This window comes from Babylonia areolata, chromosome 15 (assembly GCF_041734735.1).
Source record: "Babylonia areolata isolate BAREFJ2019XMU chromosome 15, ASM4173473v1, whole genome shotgun sequence".
NCBI lineage: Eukaryota > Metazoa > Mollusca > Gastropoda > Neogastropoda > Buccinidae > Babylonia > Babylonia areolata.
The window spans coordinates 20527108-20548286 of record NC_134890.1 but is presented as its reverse complement, the minus strand read 5'-3'; the positions used below and the strand labels follow the sequence as shown (position 1 = coordinate 20548286).

The following is a 21179-nucleotide window of genomic DNA, read 5'->3' as shown; positions in this document are numbered from 1 at the left end:
CAGGCACTACTGAACACCACCAACGTAACTCAGAGGCAGTGCAGGGTCTCCTCTCGTGTGTGGCCTCCTGGCAACCAAATGTGTAGCGAAGTGAGACCTTGGGAGAAGGAAAAGGACAGCAGTACTGTCAGCGAAGAGTTTCACATGTGGAAACTGACTGATGAAAACAGAGTCATAGACTGCAGGATTCTTGCATGTGTTTGGCTGTGTCGCGAAACAGTGTCTATGCCTAAAAACAGGCAAGCTCTGATGACTGTTCAAAGGCTTCTCATAATACTTTGTTGTTTTTGCTGCCCCTTTATACGTGCCATTCTATTGGATTTCCTCTCATTCTGTTCAAACTGAATCCCAATACATAGTCACAAACAGAGACTCTACCGTTAACCTCAAATGGTAGCAGACTGGGTCACCAAAACGCCACACAACAGAGAAGACCCTGCACAGCTGCTGAGCCGCCTGTTTTGATTCAACATATGCAGGACCCCCCCTCAGCATGGGGGTGGAGGGGAAAACTTGAGGACATTGTGCAAACAGCATGAAAGGCCACACACACACAGATACTTTGGGGCAGTCCTCTTACACTGCTTGTGTTGGACCAAAAACAGAGCAAGGTTTTTAGTTGATTGTCGTGTCTAACCTGATGTGCAATTACAACTTTAAGGACATTACGTTATGCCTAAACTGATGATGTGCAATTAGAACTTGAAGGGCATTATTCTTGTATTACTTTGTTTCCAGTTCACAAGGTAGATTCCCATGAGGAAAATATTTACATTTTCATGAGAATTTTTTTTTAAAGTAAAATTAATCATCAAAAGCATCTGATTATTATACATATATCTTTAAAATAAGCACAATATTCATGCCAATGAAAACACCACATTGTAGACAATGATTGCAGCCTGCGTTTTCACCCCAGAACATGTACAGCAAAAGGGAAAGAATCAAATGAAAGAGACAGTGGGCCCCTGTGTCCTAGGCAACCAGGTAGCTAAAGTCCCACTGTACAAAAATTACCAACTGACTAGGGAACAAATGGGATAAACACACAGTTCACAGTTCATGACACTTTTTTTTTTATGCCTATTTTATCCCATTTTTTCCCTTGTTAGTCTTGGTTTTTTTTTTTTTTTTATACATGAAACAATAACACTGCAAGCATTCAAAATCAGTCAAACATGTCTGTTTTCTTAATGGACAATTTTTCAGCTTTTTTTTCATGCTTGATGAGTATTCGCACATGTCTGTGTTTTACTGATCTTGAGTGTGTGGAGCCTGGGCTTTATGTTTCTTTCACTCACCTCTGAAACACTGAGTGTGAGTCTGTGACTGCATGCACGCAAATATGTGACCGTGTGCATGTGTGCATGAATATAAGTGTAAATATCACATGGAGTGATGGCCTAGAAGAATCTGAGCACGCTGGTTCGAATCACGGCTCAGCCGCCAATATTTTCTCCCCCTCCACTAGACCTTGAGTGGTGGTCTGGACGCTAGTCATTCGGATGAGACGATAAACCGAGGTCCCGTGTGCAGCATGCACTTAGCGCACGTAAAAGAACCTACAGCAACAAAACGGTTGTTCCTGGCAAAATTTTGTAGAAAAATCCACTTTGATAAGAAAAACAAATAAAACTGCATGCAGGAAAAAATACAAAAAAGAAAAAAAAAAGGGTGGCACTGTAGTGTAGTGATTCGCTCTCCATGGGGAGAGCAGCCCGAATTTTACACAGAGAAATCTATTGTGATAAAAAGAAATGCAAATACAAAATATATATTGAAGAGTGTCTGTCTTTGTCTTGAGTTGATGCAGCCTGTGCTGTGACCATCTCTGTCCATCCTGTCACCATGACAACCCCACACCTGTGTGTGAGGCCCCAGGAAGGAAGTCAAGGAAGATCAAGATATTTCATGGTCACGAAACACCGATAGGCCCTGTCCATCTAACAACACAAGCGAAGATGCGCACGAGTTTCACACTGGGTCGGTGTGTAGGTCCCACTGTGAAGTCCATTCCAGGCCCGGAGGTGCTGACGGCACTGCGGACAAGGGTGTTGCTGGCATTGCCCATGTGTAGGTGGATCAAGTGCCTTCTTTGGCATTTCTCCTTTTCTTCTTCTGCGTTCGTGGGCTGCAACTCCCACGTTCACTTGTATGTACATGAGTGGGCTCATACATGTATGACCATTTTAACCCCGGCATGTAGGCAGCCATGCTCCACTTTCTGGTGCGTGCATGCTGGGTATGTTCTTGTTTCCATAACCCACCGAACACTGACATGGATTACAGGATCTTTAACGTGCATATTTGATCATCTGCTTGTGTATACACACAAAGGGTGTTCAGGCACTAGCAGGTCTACACATATGTTGACCTGGGAGATCGGAAAAATCTCCACCCTTTACCCACCAGGTGCCGTTACCGAGATTCGAACCCGGGACCCTCAGATTGAAAGTCCAACGCTTTAACCATTCGGCTGTTGCACCCGTCTCTGGCATTTCAAAATGGTGTTGCCAATCCTCTGCTCCTCATAGGAGTAAGGCTGACTTGGAAGACATACTTTTCACTTATCTTTATGTAATGAGCGATTATTTCTCCCTCAGCGTTTTTTTCGTTTTAAGTATTGACTCAAAGGCCCCATACTTGCAAGTCAAGGAAGGTCAGATGTGCCATGGTCATGAAACTAACCACCCCATCTCACCACATGATAACTGACACACACAGCTGATGGTCACAGGAATTCCTTGTATGTGTTCATCTAACACTGACTGAAAGACAGGCTTGGAAGACATGTTAAAAGCTTACTTTTTAAGTAATAAGTGATTATTTCTACCTCAGCATTGAAGTATTGAAGCAGACACACACAAAAACATTGTTATCTTTACTACAATCACAACATTATATGATGCCAAATGAAGCGCAGTGAACTGTAATCGGTATAAAAATATAAGTATCATTTACTTTGTCATATATGTATGTACAACAGATTTAATCAGGCATAAAATTATGCACAGTACAGGGAAAAACAGCTATAAATGTCAAATCCTTTTTGAAAGAAAATAAACCATAACATGTTCATGTTCATTATGAGATAATATGTACCATAGAACAATCTGATGTTATTCTGTGCAGTGGTAACACTTCCCAACTGTATTACCATTATAGTTTGCATATTGATACATTGAATATCAAGCAACATAGTGCATAATTTTGGCGTACACAAGGACACACCACTTTGACCAAGTGTTGTTAAGTGTTTCTCTTAAATTTGAGCATAGATTAATATAAAACACACAACAATATATCAGTGAACTCACAACAAACTGTTCATCCATTATTATTTTGAAGAAGAAAATGTTTAAAATAAAACCCAATATATCCAATGATCAGTAAAGATTGATTTGTGTTGATATTATTGTGTGTACTATATTGCAGCAATAACCATCATCATCATCATAACCAATAATGCTCTTAGTAGAGTTGCTGCCATTGTGAAGATACCATGTCAGAATGCCAGTAACTCAACTGATTTTTGTCAATGCTGAACACCTGTCCCTACCACTCTGTCACCATACTTTCCAGAACTCTATTGCACCATCAACTTCAACCTGTTTTCCATATTTGCTTGTTTGTTTCTTTTTGTTCTTGGCTGTTTTTGGTGTGTGTGTGTGTGTGTGTGTGTGTGTGTGTGTGTGTGTGTGTGTGTGTGTGTGTGTGTGTGTGTGTTTTGTTTTGTTGTTGTTGTTGTTTTTGTCTTTCAGTTGTTTTCTTTAGTTTGCTGTTGTTTTATTTTGATCAGTAACTCGCAATAGTTGTGGCCATAAGATATGAAAAAAATGATCACAGAGAAATTGGGCGACGTGGGTATGAGGGGTTGGAACAGTGAAGCAGCATCCATGTTCTATGTGTGTGTATGTGTGTGTATGAGTAGTGTCAGTACTTTTATTTAACATCTTTGTGTGTCTGTGTGTTCACGTGTGCATGTGTTTCAGTGTGACAAAAAAAGTATCCAGTTAGAAATGCTCACCAATAACAATGTTAGTAAGAGCATTACATGACAATACTGACACTAGTGCAAAACAGCAATGTTAGCATGAGTATTAGAGGGAAAATTATTGGTACCAGTACTTCCATGAGAACTAGCAGAAAAAAATGTTGATGCAGTACATATCCAATGGTACATCTGGAAGTGATCTACAATCAGAAGTAATGCGCCATCATGTTAAGACCAGCCGCTAATACAAATAATAATACATCATTGTTAGAAGAAGAAATATATCATTGTACATACAAAAAAAAAAAAGAAAAGAAAAAAAGTCAAATAGCTTCACTACATAATGGCAAACTGCAGCAGAGGGCAGAGAAAGTTCATAAGCAGAGATACATCAGTAAAGCGTATGCTGGATATAAGAGCTTCCAACACACATACTGTATCAAAACAAAGTTGGAATGGTAGGAGAATAACGTAGACATTAAGCTATCTGAATAATGCCCCTCTCTCAGATTCCAGCATCAAGTCAGGCAGAATATCAACTAAGTAAATCTTTAAGTTCATTGTGATTCTGTTCAACAGATGGGATATTCCATTTTCAGGGAAACATACATTAAAAATAATGTAATGCTGTATGCATTTTGTTCCAATACAGCTGTACAAGATGTGTAACAACAGTTGCTTTATTTCTTCTTGAACAGTCTGGTTTGAATGGGTTTCCTTTTAATCAATGCAGATGGTAATTTCAACTGATCAGCAAGTAGCTGCAGTGACCTACTAGTCTACACCTTTCTTCTTCCTTTCTTTCTCCCTCCCATTACACAACCAACACCAACTTGCTGATGACTCTGTCATGATTGGTGCATGCTGGCTATTTCTGAGTTTTCATAACCCACCAAACACTGACATGGATTACAGGATCTTTAATGTGCGTATTTGATCTTTTGCATTCATATGCACAGGAAAGGGGGTTCAGGCACTAGCAGGTCTGCACATATGTTGACCTGGGAGATGGGAAAAATCTCCATGTTTAAAAACCCACCGGGTGCGGCGAAACTATGGACTGAACTCCGGAAACTCAGGTGAGAATTCAACGCTCTAACCATTTGGCCACTGCACCCACATCCCTCATTCTATGGCAGCTCAGTGTTCTTCAAAAGAAAAGAAAACAAGCCATCAGACACAAAGGCACAGGGAGGATAAATATCACAATTTCATTGCTAAATATTGAGTGAATCAGCGTATCAATTATCACTGAAGATACTTCATACATGGGAGGATAAATATCACTATTTCATTGGTAAATATTGAGCGAAACAGCGCATCATTAAAGATACTTCATACACGACTAATTGCTGGACAACCTGACAGACATGGTTCTTCGCTCACAAAATTTTATTGTCACTGACTGTTGGATGAATTCCCTTGAGGCTCTTTCACCCATGAGGCACATTAAAACATGCCCTTTACCATTTGCATCTGTAGCGTGTCCTTTGTCCATCACAGTGACGTTACCACACTTACAGCCAGCATTCCATTTAGATTTCATCATTTTAGTGGCCACAGGTCTGACATGTAGGTGGCCCCAGACAAACAAACCTTCACCAATGATTCAGCTTCAAGGGCAGAGCTGCTCCAGTTCAAGCAGTATCAGGACTGCTGTCAGTCAAGTCTTTTTTCTTCTTCTTCTTCATTTTTTTTCCCCACCTCAGACAGTATTTGGGGCTCAAAGCCCAGGACAGCACTCCAAATACTACAGTTCAATTTTGAGGACTCACAAAGACAGATTGAAATGACTTGCACACACACACACACACACACACACACACACTATACTCCACCCCCATATCCTCTCTGTCAACACACACACACACACAAACACACACATTCACACACGCTATATCTAATATCAGTAAAAGTGAAAAGATGATAAACTAAAGAACACTATAATTCATCCCCCTCCCTCTGCACACACACACACACGCACACACACACACACACTATGCTCCACCCCACACCCCCTCTCGCCACACACACATCACAGACTAAGATGACTCACACTCATCACACACACACACATCACTCAGACAGCAATAACTTCTGGGCTGCTGTAATTTTACGTCCCTGTGGCAGATCTTACTGCCTCCTGGTCCAGTAACTTCAAACACTGCATCAGTCAGAGTATTTTCAAAAGGACTTTTGAATCAATAAAAAGACATTTCAAAGTAGATCTCACTCACAAGACAGAAAAGAAAGGGGGTAGTTTTCAGTTCTTATGCATCAGACACAAACCTAGTTGTGTATTTCATAGGCACCCTGATAAACTCAAACATCGACCACCAAGTTAACAAAATCTAAATAAGGTTTGGATGTTCAACAGTAAATAACAAACAATAACTGTGACTGAATTTCACGATGAAAAGATTAACTTTACTAATCATAAAAAATGTTAAACAGATGACCCCATGAACTGTAAAATCGATGGCCTTCACTATTCAAATAAAAATGTTTAAAGTCATGGCCTTTACTATTCAAATACTAGTGGGAAATGAACGAGACATCCTTTTTACTGAATGCCAACACATGATTGGTTGTTGTTGGGTGGGTTTTTGGGTGGTTGTTTTTTTCAATCTTCTGACCTGTACTCATGCGTTGCAGGCTTGGTCAGCTGTATTTGTATTTGTATTTCTTTTTTATCACAACAGATTTCTCTGTGTCGCTATACTACAGCACCACCCATTTTTTTTTGTATTTTTTCCTGCATGCAGTTTTATTTGTTTTTCCTATCGAAGTGGATTTTCTACAGAATTTTGCCAGGAACAACCCCTTTGTTGCCATGGGTTCTTTTGCATGCGCTAAGTGCATGCTGGACACGGGACCTCGGTTTATCGTCTCATCCAAATGACTAGCAGCCAGACCACCACTCAAGGTCTAGTGGAGGGGGAGAAAATATCAGCGGCTGAACCGTGATTTGAACCAGCGCGCTCAGATTCTCTCGCTTCCTAGGCGGATGCATTACCTCTTGGCCATCACTCCACATGTGTACACAGAGTGGATTCTCACCATCAGTCAGCCCATTCTGCGATGGTGTGCGACATGCACTGATTATCACACAACTTCCTTTCAGTGAAAACTGACGGCAGGTAACACTCATTCACAGTCACTCCAAAAAGTGACTGGAGGGAGGGTGGGGAGGGCCGAATGGTTAAGACACCTATCTGCCAATACAGTGTCCCTGACGGTCTGGGTTTGATTCCCGCTCTCACCCTTCCTCCCAAGTCTGTCTGGAAAATCAAACTGAGCGTCCATGAGACGATAAACCAAAGTTCTGTGTGCAGCATGTAAAAGTGTTGTCCTCTGGCAAAATTTTGCAGAAGAATTCCACTCTGATGTACACAAATATATAAGCATGCACTCAAGGTTATGCCTCTGTCAGGCATCTGCCTGGCAGATGTCGTGCAGATTATATGGAATTGTCTGAATGCAGTGGCACCTCATTCAGAAACTTGACAACGACACTCCACAACGAACCATACAATGGCACCAAATCACTTGATGACATTACAAGCTGCAGTACTATCAACTGTGCAATGATGGTTTAACTGCAGTACTATTAACGATGCAAGTGCTTATCCATGATTGCTTAACTGTAGTACTATTAACTACGCAAGTGTTTTATGAAAGATGGCTTAACTGCAGTACTATTAACTACGCAAGTGTTTTATGAACGATGGCTTAACTGCAGTACTAATAACTATGCAAGTGTTTATGAATAATTGCTTAACTTCTGCAGTACTAATAACTATGCAATTATTTACCAGCAATGGTACCCAAAATAGCACACAGAAAGCTTACGGCACCAACTCGAAAGCTGGGCACAAGTATTCCTTAGGGACCAAGCCCACCTTCCCATCAAGCTCGCCCACCCACCAGCTTTCTGCATCAAAGTCACGACTGAGCACATGGATCAAATCGCCCTGCTTGAACGTCAGCTCCTTGTTGCAGTCGGCAGCGCAGTCCCACTTGCCGTAGTAGATGTTTTCAAAGTCTTCGTCCCGGTCCATGAAAGGCTTTCTCAGCTGGGGCACCCGATTGCTGGCCCCCCCTCCGCCACGGCTGGGAAGAGGAGGGGGATTGCTGGGCACAGGAGGGGGCTCATTGGTGGCCTTGCGGTCTGGAAGGGGGGGCGGGACGGAGGGGATGGGGGGCAGGTCAGCCTTGGGGGGAGGGATCGCAGGGGGATCCGGCGTCGCTGAAGGGGTAGGGGGAGGCTCTCGGCGCCGACCGGGGAGAAGTGGTGGTGGTGGGGTCGGAGAGTCCGCCTTCTTCTCCATGGCCTTGACCTCTTCCACAGCGGAGGTGCAGTCATCGTACACCTCATCCATGCTCTCCGGTGCCGGGGGTGGAGGCTGGGGGGGTGGAGGCTTGAAGGAGGGGGGAGGTGGTAGTTCGTTTTCTCCACACTCCTCATAAATGTCTTCGACATCTTCAAGGACCTCTGGCGGCGGGGGAGGCAGGTTTGCGCCAGATTCTTGTTCCTGGCCCACATCCTCATACATCTCTGTGAAAACCAAGCAGTGTGCTCCCGCTGTGAATGCATGCAGCCAATATAAAGGAGGAGGGGAAAAAAAACCATGCTGAGGCAAGGTATGCTGAGCAAACACTAAGAGCAAGACTGAGACACAGTATGTTGAGCAAACACTAAGAGCAAGACTGAGACACAGAGCACAGTAAGCCAGAGTGAATGAATGCCCATGCAATACACATCACATGCAGGATACACAAGTGTCCATGTCAACACAAGCAGAACTACACATTTCATCTAATATCACTTACAGTGAAAAGATGTTAAAACTACAGCAAGAAAGTGAGCTTGCAATTGTGAACATATATATAGATATATAGATATATATATATATGTGTGTGTGTGTGTGTGTGTGAACACACACACACACACACACACTCACACACACATATATATCTATATATCTATATATATATATATATATATATATATATGCATAGACGTGCACATACAGAGTGAGTTGTTATAAAGTCTGGAAGAGGAAGACAGTCAGACATCTGCTAAAAATGAAGAGAGCAGTTTCAGTTTCAGTTTCAGTGGCTCAAGGAGGCGTCACTGCGTTCGGACAAATCCATATACGCTACACCACATCTGCCAAGCAGATGCCTGACCAGCAGCGTAACCCAACGCGCTTAGTCAGGCCTTGAGAAAAAAAAAAGAAAAAAAAAGGTGAATAAATAATAGATAAGCTTACATAAATAAATAAATAATAATTATAATATAAAAAAAGAGAGCACACACACACACAGAAACCATGAATGATGACCAATGGAGTACAAAAGCCCAGTGAGCAAGTGAGTTGGGTGAGCTGCATTTTGATGTTTGCTTGAAGTTTGTGTAAACTGATTTATTATTTCGTCATTTCCGTTTCATGAGTTTTTGTGGGGGGTTTTCAAAGTAAAGCACTTTGAGTTGTATCTGAGAAAAAAAAAAGGACTGAGTGTTAATTATTATCATTGTCATTATCATTAGTATCATTATCATCATTAGTTATTATCATTATCATCCCCCTTGCCATGTCACTGTGAGACTCATCCACCGTAAGTTATCCACCGTGAACATTCTTCCTTTAAAGTGCAACCCTTACGGGATTTACACCACAGTTATGTGTAAATGTATTTCTTGCCTATTTTCAGAGCAGCATTAATGCATACAAGTGTGCGTGTCTGTGTGTGTGTGTCTGTGTGTGTGTGTGTTTGTGTGTGTGTGTGTGTGTGTGTGTGTTTGTGTATGGGTGTGTGTGAGTGTGTGTGTGTGTGTGTGTGTGTGTGTGTGTGCGCACGCATGTGCAAACATGCTATCATGCATATGTGTCTAGTTTTATTCTTTTTAGAGGTGGAGATTTTTTTTCCCAACGAATCACTTAAAAAAGTTTTTTTGTTTCTTTATTCACATTTGTGTATGGTGGAAGGAAGGAAAGTGTACATATTTTTTCCATATTATACAATTATACTTTCTTTTTTTTAAAATAAAGTTTATCAGTCCAGTTAGTTAGTTTGTTCATTTATTTTAATGATTTTATGTATGTGGCATTTTTCACATTTAGAATTAATGCATACTTGTTTGGTTTCATGATTCTATGTATGTGGTACTTTTCGTATTTAAATTCAATGTATATCTAAAATATGATTATGTATTTCATGTTCAACACAAGCGTAACAGAGGGCTTTTCTTTTCTTTATACGAGTGCACATAGAGCACACATTTTGTCCCTCTGTGTGTGTGTGTGTGTGTGTGTGTGTGTGTGTGCGTGTGTGTGTGTGTGCATGTGTGTGCATATGTATGTGTATGTGTGTCTGTGTGTGTGCCTGTAAGGAAGTGCATATATGTATAATATAATAACAGTCATTTACAAATTGAAACTAATAAAGAGTTTGGATTACCTTGTACGAAGTATGACATGATTACTAGTGGATACTAAATTCGTTTGATAATGGAATGACAATATCCCGAGTTCAAAGACATTCATAAAGAATCATTCCCAAAGAAATATGTGTCCCCCAAATCAGTACTCATTGTAATTTATTCTCGGAAGGAAGAATTTTAAGCAAATTTATTTATTGGTAAGTAGATTTATAGAGATGTGAAGTGTAGCCTGAAGTGTCCTATATGGTGCAATACCTTTCATTATTTGTGGTTTTTATCACTTATGTAGTGCTTGTCAGTTCAGATACAGAATGTTTTTGTAACCTACCATGTCCCAGAAGGTGTGAAAGGATATTAAATCTCAAATCTCTTGAATCTTGGCATGAGTGAGCATTCAAAGCAAGCATACATGCAAATGTATATATGTGATATCAGGCACATTTTTCACATCCAACACTGACATCCAAATAATAGTGCTAGATTACAGACACTGCATGACGACAATGCTTCAAGAATACACAACCTACGCAAAAGAAACCATTGCTCTTCCAACAAACTATCAAAACAACTGCGCTGATAATCATTCTAAAAACAAAAAAAATCAATTTTTTTCAAAAAGCAGGTTGACAGGAGATAAAGTACAAAAGGTGGCCAAGTTCCAACTGCTCCATACAAAATCTGATGCTCGTTGCTGATTCACCGTCTTCATTTCTTCTCAAACATTTTTTTCAGATCCTTGATGTCGGGTCTTTCAGGCGGCGGAGGGGAGGAACGAGACGATGTCTGCACGTCAGATTTCCCTGACGCTGGAGGTGAACTGGATTGCCCCCCTTTCTGCTGAACCACATTGGACCTGGGCACTCCTCTGTAGTTGGCATAGGACGCGGAGGGCAGCTGATTTCTGGCGGAGCTGGCCGGAGGGGACTTGGGTTTGGCCTGGCTGGCTGCAGTCTGGGGGCCCTTGGAGTTCCCACTGGGGGCTGAGACAGGGGCGGTGGTGGCTGTAGTGCTTGCCTTTCCCCCTTGCGGGCTGCTGGGGGTGTTGTCAACAGGGGGGATATCTTTGTAAATGTTGACCATCGGGGGTGGTTTCTGAGGCTTTTCTCCCCCCTCGGCTGCCATCTTCATGATGTCTTTCTTGACCGCTGAAGGGAAAACGATCCCTTCCCCAGCTTCTGTTTTCCGGAAAATGTTGAACTCTGGTGATGGGTCCCTTGGGAACTTGCTGCCTGACGTCCTGTTCAATGACGCCGTCTTCTCTTTGTGCTGGACAGGAGTGTGAGCGGGGGTGTAACCGCTGGATGCCAGGTTGGCATACTGTCTGACCTCGTCCGGCGTGGGAGGCAGTGGCAGGCTAGGACGTGGTATCGGGGGGGCAGTGAACGACGGGGGTGGATCCGCTAGCTCATCATAGATCTCCTCATCATCATCATCAATGTGCGCCGTCTCAAGAGGACTGTACTCATAGTGAGCACCTTGCGAACTCGGTCCTACGTCATCATACGCTTCTGGAAACGACAGTGTTACATGAATTACATGAACGTTAGCATGGTCCTATGTCATCATGAGCGTCTGGAAACGACAGTTTTACATAATTACATGAACGTCAGCATGGTCCTATGTCATCATAAGCTTCTGTTACAAGTGTTACATGAATAATAACAGGAATGTTAACATGGTCCTATGCCATCAAAAGCTTCCGGAAACAACAATTTTACATGAATAACAGGAGTGTTAACATGGTCCTGTGCCATCATACGCTTCTGTAAACAACAGTGTTACATGAATAATAACAGGAACGTTAACATTGTCCTATGCCATCGTACGCTTCTGTAAACAACAGTGTTACATGAATAATAACAGGAACGTTAACATTGTCCTATGTTAACATTGTCCTATGCCATCATACGCTTCTGTAAACAACAGTGTTACATGAATAATAACAGGAATGTTAACATGGTCCTATGCCATCATAAGCTTCTGTAAACAACAGTGTTACATGAATAATAACAGGAATGTTAACATTCCTATGCCATCATAATTTTCTGTAAACAACAGTGTTATATGAATAATAACAGGAATGTTAACACTGTCCTAAGCCATCATAAGCTTCTGTAAACAACAGCGTTATATGAATAATAACAGTAATGTTAACATTGTCCTATGCTATCATACGCTTCTGTAAACAACAGTGTTACATGAATAATAACAGTAATGTTAACATTGTCCTACGTCATCATAAGCTTCTGTAAACAACAGTGTTACATAAATAAAAGGAACGTTAACATGGTCCTACGTCATCATACGCTTCTGTAACAACAGTGTTACATGAATAATAACAGGAATGTTAACATGGTCCTATGCCATCAAAAGCTTCTGGAAACAACAATTTTACATGAATAATAACAGGAACGTTAACATGGTCCTATGCCATCATAAGCTTCTGTAAACAACAGCGTTACATGAATAATAACAGGAATGTTAACATTGTCCTATGCCATCATAAGCTTCTGTAAACAACAGCGTTACACGAATAATAAGAGGAACGTTAATATGGTCCTATGCCATCATAAGTTTCTGTAAAGAACAGTGTTACATGAGTAACAGGAATGTGAACAAGTTTCTCAGATCTGAGGGGTGGGAGGAACATATATACACAAAGGTGTAAGTGTGTCAGTGTGTGAAAAATGCATGTGCATACTCATGTGTGCATGCTTGAGAATGCATGAGTAGATGTATATGTGTCACTGATTTTGAAGTTGATTCAGATCTTTATCATGTCACAGGGTGAGTGTTCAGTGAGTGTGAGCATGCACATGTGCAGGTTCTGCATACATGCGTGCAAGTGTGTGTGTGTGTGTGTGTGTGTGTGTGTGTGAGTGTGTGTGTGTGTGTGTGTGTGTGTGTGTGTGTGTGTGTGTGTGTGTGTGTGTGTATGTGTGAGTGTGTGTGTGTGTGTGTGTGTGTGTGTGTGTGTGTGTGTGCAAATGCATGCATGCAGGCATGCTTCTGAGTGTGTGTGTGTGCATGTGTGTGTATGTGTATGCATGGGAACATGTACGCATGTGTTGGGCTTTTTTTGTGGTGTGACTGTTCATATTTGCAATACGTAAATTTGCCTTGGTGTATATAGAATTTGTTTCTCACCTACATCCTCATATGCTGTTGTATGCTGTAAAGTACTATTGTATGTGAACTGTGAGGCTTGTAGAACCCATCACATGGGGAGTTTGCTCTATAACAGCGCTATGTATAAATATATATTCATATCAGAACTATATATCAGTATTATTACTGTTATCACTTCTGATACCCACAGTTCTTTTCTCTCTCTCTCTTCAGGAAACTGCAGCCTGAGGAGGCCATTTCTATGCTGTGGTAAGTCACATTCGTGTTTTCCTCACTTCCAATCGTTTTGCAATGATCAGGTTCCATTCAGTCCTGTTTGTTATCTAAATTCACTTAAAATCCTTGTAGTGTTATCTGTATCTTATAAATGTGTAGGTTTCTACTTAAAATGACGGTCATATTTTTTTATGTACAAATCACCACATTGTAAGGTGGATTCCATGCCCTCCCCCCCTATCCTTCAACCTCCTATCCTCCCTCCACTGGTGAAGGAAGAGTGGAGTGTTGTCTTCACTGAGGCGTGTCCCAACGACATCAGCAGACATAAAGGGACAGGTGAAGGAAGAGTGGTACCGTTGTCTTCACTGAGGCGTGTCCCAACGACATCAGCAGACATAAAGGGACAGGTGAAGGAAGAGTGGTACCGTTGTCTTCACTGAGGCGTGTCCCAACGACATCAACAGACATAAAGGGACAGGTGAAGGAAGAGTGGAGTGTTGTCTTCACTGAGGCGTGTCCCAACGACATCAGCAGACATAAAGGGACAGGTGAAGGAAGAGTGGTAGTGTTGTCTTCACTGAGGCGTGTCCCAACGACATCAGCAGACATAAAGGGACAGGTGAAGGAAGAGTGGAGTGATGTCTTCACTGAAGCATGCACCAACGACATCAACAGACATAAAGGGACAGGTGAAGGAAGAGTGGTAGTGTTGTCTTCACTGAGGCGTGTCCCAACGACATCAACAGACATAAAGGGACAGGTGAAGGAAGAGTGGTAGTGTTGTCTTCACTGAGGCGTGTCCCAACGACATCAGCAGACATAAAGGGACAGGTGAAGGAAGAGTGGAGTGTTGTCTTCACTGAGGCGTGTCCCAACGACATCAACAGACATAAAGGGACAGGTGAAGGAAGAGTGGAGTGTTGTCTTCACTGAGGGGTGTCCCAACGACATCAGCAGTCATAAAGGGACAGGTGAAGGAAGAGTGGAGTGTTGTCTTCACTGAGGCGTGTCCCAACAACATCAACAGACATAAAGGGACAGGTGAAGGAAGAGTGGAGTGTTGTCTTCACTGAGGCGTGTCCCAACGACATCAGACATTAAAGGACAGGTGAAGGAAGAGTGGAGTGTTGTCTTCACTGAGGCGTGTCCCAACGACATCAGCAGACATAAAGGGACAGGTGAAGGAAGAGTGGAGTGTTGTCTTCACTGAGGCGTGTCCCAACGACATCAGCAGACATAAAGGGACAGGTGAAGAAAGAGTGGTAGTGTTGTCTTCACTGAGGCGTGTCCCAACGACATCAGCAGACATAAAGGGATAGGTGAGGGTGCAGGCAATTGTTTTGCAGATCTATTGTTCTTCTCTAAGTTCCAGAAACTTCTTCTTCGTTTGTGGGCTGCAACTCCCACATTCACTTGTATATACACGAGTGGGCTTTTATGTGTATGACCGTTTTTACCCCGCCATGTAGGCAGACATACTCCGTTTTCAGGGGTGTGTATGCTGGGTATGTTCTTGTTTCCATAACCCACGGAATGTTGACATGGTCTACAGGATCTTTAACGTGTGTATTTGATCTTCTGTGTGTATATACACACAAAGGGGGTTCAGGCACAAGCAGGTCTGCACATATGTTGACCTGGGACATCGGAAAAATCTCCACTCTTTACCCACCAGGCACCGTTACCAAGATTCAAACCCGGGACCCTCAGATTGAAAGTCCGACACTTTAACCACTCGGCTATTGCGGCCGTCAAGTTTTCAGAAACAAAAACAGAACTAATTTCACATTCTCACCGAGAAAAAAATCATATAATCTAAATGTTCATTTAATTACAGCTGATGTTGATAAACAAGTCCGCTGTCTGTTCTTCTGGGTCACACAGTTTTCATCCTCTGCTATCATTCAGTCACCATTCACACCCAGTCAGTAACGCACATTTCTGTGTTGTCTGTTTGCTGTAGGTTTTTTCCTTGCATGTGTTGCTGGCATTAGGTCCTTTCCTTTTCACCTTTTGTCCCGTGACCCACCGGGTCGTGGGGGGGGGGACACAAGGGATGCAGCGGACGTCACTCTCCTCCAGCCTGGTCTGCTCTTGGCCTCTGACACCAGCTCTGGCATCTTCAGATGAGTCCAGGTCTTGACGTCATCTGTCCGGCTTCTCCTTGGTCTTCCCCTCTTTCTTCCAGCCTCCATGGTGCCCTGCAGGATGGTCTTGCACAGGGTGTTGTGGTGGGTCACGTGGCCAAACCAGGCCAGCTTCCTCCTTTTTGATGGTGGCCAGGAGGGGTTCTTGATGTCCGGCGAAGGCTTCAACTTTGCTCCGGACATAGTCGTTGGTCTTGTGTTCGACCCATGAGATGCGGAGCAGCTTTCGGTAGCATTTCATCTCAAATTCTTGGATCCTCTTCTCAAGCTCGGCTGACAGTGTCCAGCGTCTACATCCATACAGGAGAATGGCGAGCACTACGGATCTGTACAGTTTGAGTTTGATGTCAAGAGAAATGCTCCTGCTCCTCCAGATCTTGTCCAGTTTGGCAATCGCTGATGTAGCTGCTGCGAGGCGGATCTTCACTTCTGTGTTCGACCTGCCGTCCTTTGTAAGTGTTGCTCCCAAGTACTTGGAGGCTTTCACCTCTTCAAGTTGTGTGGCCAGGAACATGAAGAGGTGTGTGTGTGTGTGTGTGTGTGTGTGTGTGTGTGTGTGTGTGTGTGTGTGTGTGTGTGTGTATACAAATAGTTTTTAGTGTATGATGGTGATTGTGTGTGTGTGTGTGTGTGTGTGTATACAAATAGTTTTTAGTGTATGATTGTGATTGTGTGTGTGTGTGTGTGTGTGTGTGTGTGTGTGTGTGTGTGTGTGTGTGTGTGTGTGTGGCATTAGTTAAAACAGTAAAAAAAAAACAACAACAACAACAAAAAAACCAAGAACCGTTGAAAAGTAGAATATTCACTTAATCCATTGATCAAACTATGCATACAAACAAAAATTCATGATTAAGAGAAAGCAAAAAAAGACAGAGTGAAACAGAATACAAATTGTTTTCCTGAGATATATGAAAGCTGTTACCAGAAAGAAAGAAAAAAATTTCATCGCTGTTCTTTCTTCTCTCATTAAATATCGTGCACATATAAACATACAAACACACACACGCACACACACACACACACACACACATATAACAGATGTCATATTGCAGAACACAGTTAACATTCATATTTTGTGTTGGTGTATATCATTATACAAAACATCTATTAATTCTCTCCATACGAACAGCGAAAGAGACGACGTTAACAGCGTTTCTCCTCAATTACCACCATCAAAATATTACAAGTGGTGAATGTTGGCAAAGAATACCACAATTCTGACGACGGAAGCTAAAGGTTGGATCATTCAGACACCTACTGGACATCTGAGGGGTCTGTGTAGAGGAGAAGAGAGGACTGGCCGTACTGAGTGAGTTAATACATTATTCATTAATCAATAATCGTAACACCAGTAAGTAGTGTCATTACGAAGCATCCATTGTGTGAGAGCAGTTTATCAAAATGCACTTTTGTTGTTTAACATACACAGTGCTACCATGCAAAGCCATGCAAACATGTCATACTTTATTATGTCTAGGGTGGAAAGGCATGCAGTTTTCTCTCTGGCCACACACACACACCCATATTACTCTAACACACACAAATCCACTCAAAAACACTGACACACAGATGAAGAACTGCACACACACACACACACACACACACACACACACACACACACACACACACACTTAAACAAGAAAATTTGCTATGTGACAGTGACACACAAATAAAAGATCTCACGTACACACACACACACACAATCACAATCATACACCAACAACTATTTGCACACACACACGCACGCGCACGCACACACACACACACTATCACACACACACACACACACACACACACACACACACAATCACACTCATACACACAAAAAACATTCACACACACACACACAATCACACACACACTATCACACTTATACACACAAAAAACATTCACACACACACACACACACACACACACACACAATCACACACACCCTCCCACCCGTCACACACACACAACCCCTGCCCTGTGTGCCTCACAATACCTCCTCCATCATCAGCGGCAGTGCCAGCCATCTGGATTCCTTTGGTGATGGCCTCCTTCCAGATCACCATTCCTTCCTTGCTGCCCGCCCGGAACTGTCACCACACACACACATCGGTCACAACAACAACAACGACAACAACAACTGTAACTGACAGCCACCACTACCATACATCAGCCATCACTACCATACATCAGCCACCACTACCATACATCAGCCACCACTACCATACATCACCACTACCATACATCAGCCACCACTACCATACATCAGCCACCACTACCATACATCACCACTACCATACATCACCACTACCATACATCAGCCATCACTACCATACATCAGCCACCACTACCATACATCAGCCATCACTACCATACATCAGAATCACATAACCAAAAAGTAGTCATCATTACGAAGCATCCATTGGAAGCATCATCAAAATCCCCATTACATACATCTACCATCCAAAGCCAGCAACCCTCCTCATCTCCCAGGACTTTGAATAACATACAATTTCTGGGTAAACATCAGTTCTCATACTCTAGCCACACATCACCACCCTACCATACATCAACACCAATACCACTCAAAACACCACACCCCAGATAAAACGTGCACACACAACAACAACTAACGCACCACCACACCATACAACTCTCTCTACCAAATAAATTCCTACTGTACATCACCACACTAATAAGATCTGATCACAACACACAAACACACACACACCCACTACACAATCACGATACATACACCACAACTAATTCACAGCAAACCACACCAACATCACCACCACTACCATCACATCACCATCACTACCATACATCATCACAACACACAACAACACACTCATACAGCCACACAAAACATTCACACACACACACTACCATACATCAGCCATCACTACCATACATCAGCCACCACTACCATACATCAGCCATCACTACCATACATCAGCCACCACTACCATACATCAGTCACAACAACAATGACAGCAACAACAACTGTAACTGACAGCCACCACTACCATACATCAGCCATCACTACCATACATCAGTCACAACAACAATGACAGCAACACCAACTGTAACTGACAGCCATCACTACCATACATCAGTCACAACAGTGACAGCAACACCGACTGTAAATAACAACCATCACTGCCATACATCAGTCACAATAACAGTGACAGCAACACCAACTGTAAATAACAGCCATCACTGCCATACATCAGCCACCACTACCATACATCGGTCACAACAACGACAGCAACACCAACTGTAAATAACAGCCATTACTGCCATAACAGTGCCATACTCCAGGTAAAGACCTATTTTAGTATCCTACATTCTGGGACCTATCTTAACAGTGATTTTCATACATAGATAAAACGATACTACCATGTTGTAAACCATTTTCAGTTGGGTTTTTATTTCTATTTTGAGGGTTATTTTACTCAACATTAATGCGGATTCAGTCACTGATCTAATGCGTAGCTATCTCGGCAGGTCTGAAAAAATTATACATAATGATGCGTTCATTCAGTTTATGCCATTCTGAGAGTTCTCTTTCCCTTTTGGCCCCACAAACACATGGAAAGTTAAACAAAAAGCATGTACACAATATGGGCCATTTCGTGTAGTATTGTGCCTAACTTTTGATAAAATGGTTGGTTACATGCTATGTGTCATTGCTCATATGCCTTCATTGCAAAACTCATGAACATTTTCGTTTAAATAGGTCCAAGTATTCAGCATACTAAGATAAAAAAAAAAAAAATTGCTCCCTCATTGGTGGCAAAGTAACAGCCACCACTACACTAACAAATCATACTACATACCAATAACCATATCATACTGCATAATAACAATAATCATATCATACTACATTACACAACAATGGTAACATCAAAGCATAAAACATCAATGACAATATACTACACGAAAACAATGACAATGGCATCTTTTATGGTCAAAACTACGACAGGCTTTTACAGGCTTTGAGTGCATGCTTCACATGGGACCTCAGTTTATCATCTCATCCGAATGATTAAAAAAAAAAAAAAAAAAAAAAATTTAAAAAACCAACTGTGACAGGGTTTCCTTGAAGCTACTGTGTTCTAAAACACTGCCAGTTTCAGGATGCAAGTCACTGTTTGAATCATGGAGCAGTTTGTCCATCACATGTTGAGTACTGAAACATTACCTAACATCTGGCTATGATTGTTGAACAACATACTGCATATAAATGGGTTGAAAACAGTACAACTATCTTCTGACTTTCAGGAAAGCAGCACTAAAGCCTGCACGATATTCTATCCTGTATCAGTTTTTTTTAAAGCATGGTTGAATAAAAAGGAACAGATGCCCAAAGCACTACTCACACACAGACTGAAAAATACATTCACCAGAACACAGAGAAAAAAAGAGGAAGAAAAAGAAATCAATAGAGAAAGACAGGAAAGAAACAAACACACAAAGTTTCAATATCAACATACACACACAAAAAAGGGGTGCTGCTCTCACTTATTCGACGCACTATGCCCGGGAAGAGGAGCCCAAATTTTACACAGAGAAATATCATGACAAAAGAATAAAACAATACAGCACAACACATCGCGGCACACACAGCACAAACATCATGGCACAACACAACACAACACAACTGTGTGCACAACACAGCACAGCACAAGGCAATACAGCACAGCATGACACAGCACAGCACAACACAACACAACTGTGTGCACGACACAGCACAACACAACACAACACAACACAGCACAGCACAGCACAAGGCAATACAGCACAGCATGACACAGCACAGCACAACACAACACAACTGTGTGCACGACACAGCACAACACAACACAACACAACACAGCACAGCACAGCACAAGGCAATACAGCACAGCATGACACAGCACAGCCCAACCCAACACAACACTATACAACACAAAACAACACTATACAATTTAACACAACACAGCACACACAGCACAACCCAACCCAACACAACATAACACAGCACAGCAAATCACAGCACAGCACAGCACAACACAGCACGACACACGGCACAACACAGCACACATCCCACCTGGTAGGTGGGGGCTCCAGGCTTGGTCAGCTCAAAGCACATCTCCTTCTTGGCAGCATCCTTCTCCAGACCGGGCGCCTCACTGAACCCATAGCCTGCAATGAGACAACATCGCTACCTCCACCACCTGCCTCTGCTGTGCTGGGCTCCACACACACA

The 21179-nt window shown here is 42.4% G+C and overlaps 1 protein-coding gene across 2 annotated transcripts in view; it reads right to left on the bottom strand.

Annotated features, from left to right (window-relative positions):
* Positions 1 to 3663: 3663 nt before the first annotated feature.
* Positions 3664 to 21179, bottom strand: part of LOC143290479 (src kinase-associated phosphoprotein 2-like) — a 28941-nt gene continuing 11425 nt past the window's right edge. Inside the window, exons 6-8 of one of the 2 annotated variants that reach the window (XM_076599968.1) lie at positions 21021 to 21115; positions 17922 to 18015; positions 3664 to 8552 (exon numbers count right to left, since the gene is read on the bottom strand). In XM_076599968.1, coding sequence (XP_076456083.1) covers positions 7843 to 8552; positions 17922 to 18015; positions 21021 to 21115 — 899 coding nt within the window. In that variant the 3' untranslated portion in view covers positions 3664 to 7842. Of the gene's footprint in view, positions 8553 to 9011; positions 11951 to 17921; positions 18016 to 21020; positions 21116 to 21179 lie in introns of those variants that run through there. The other variant, XM_076599967.1, reaches the window with a different exon arrangement.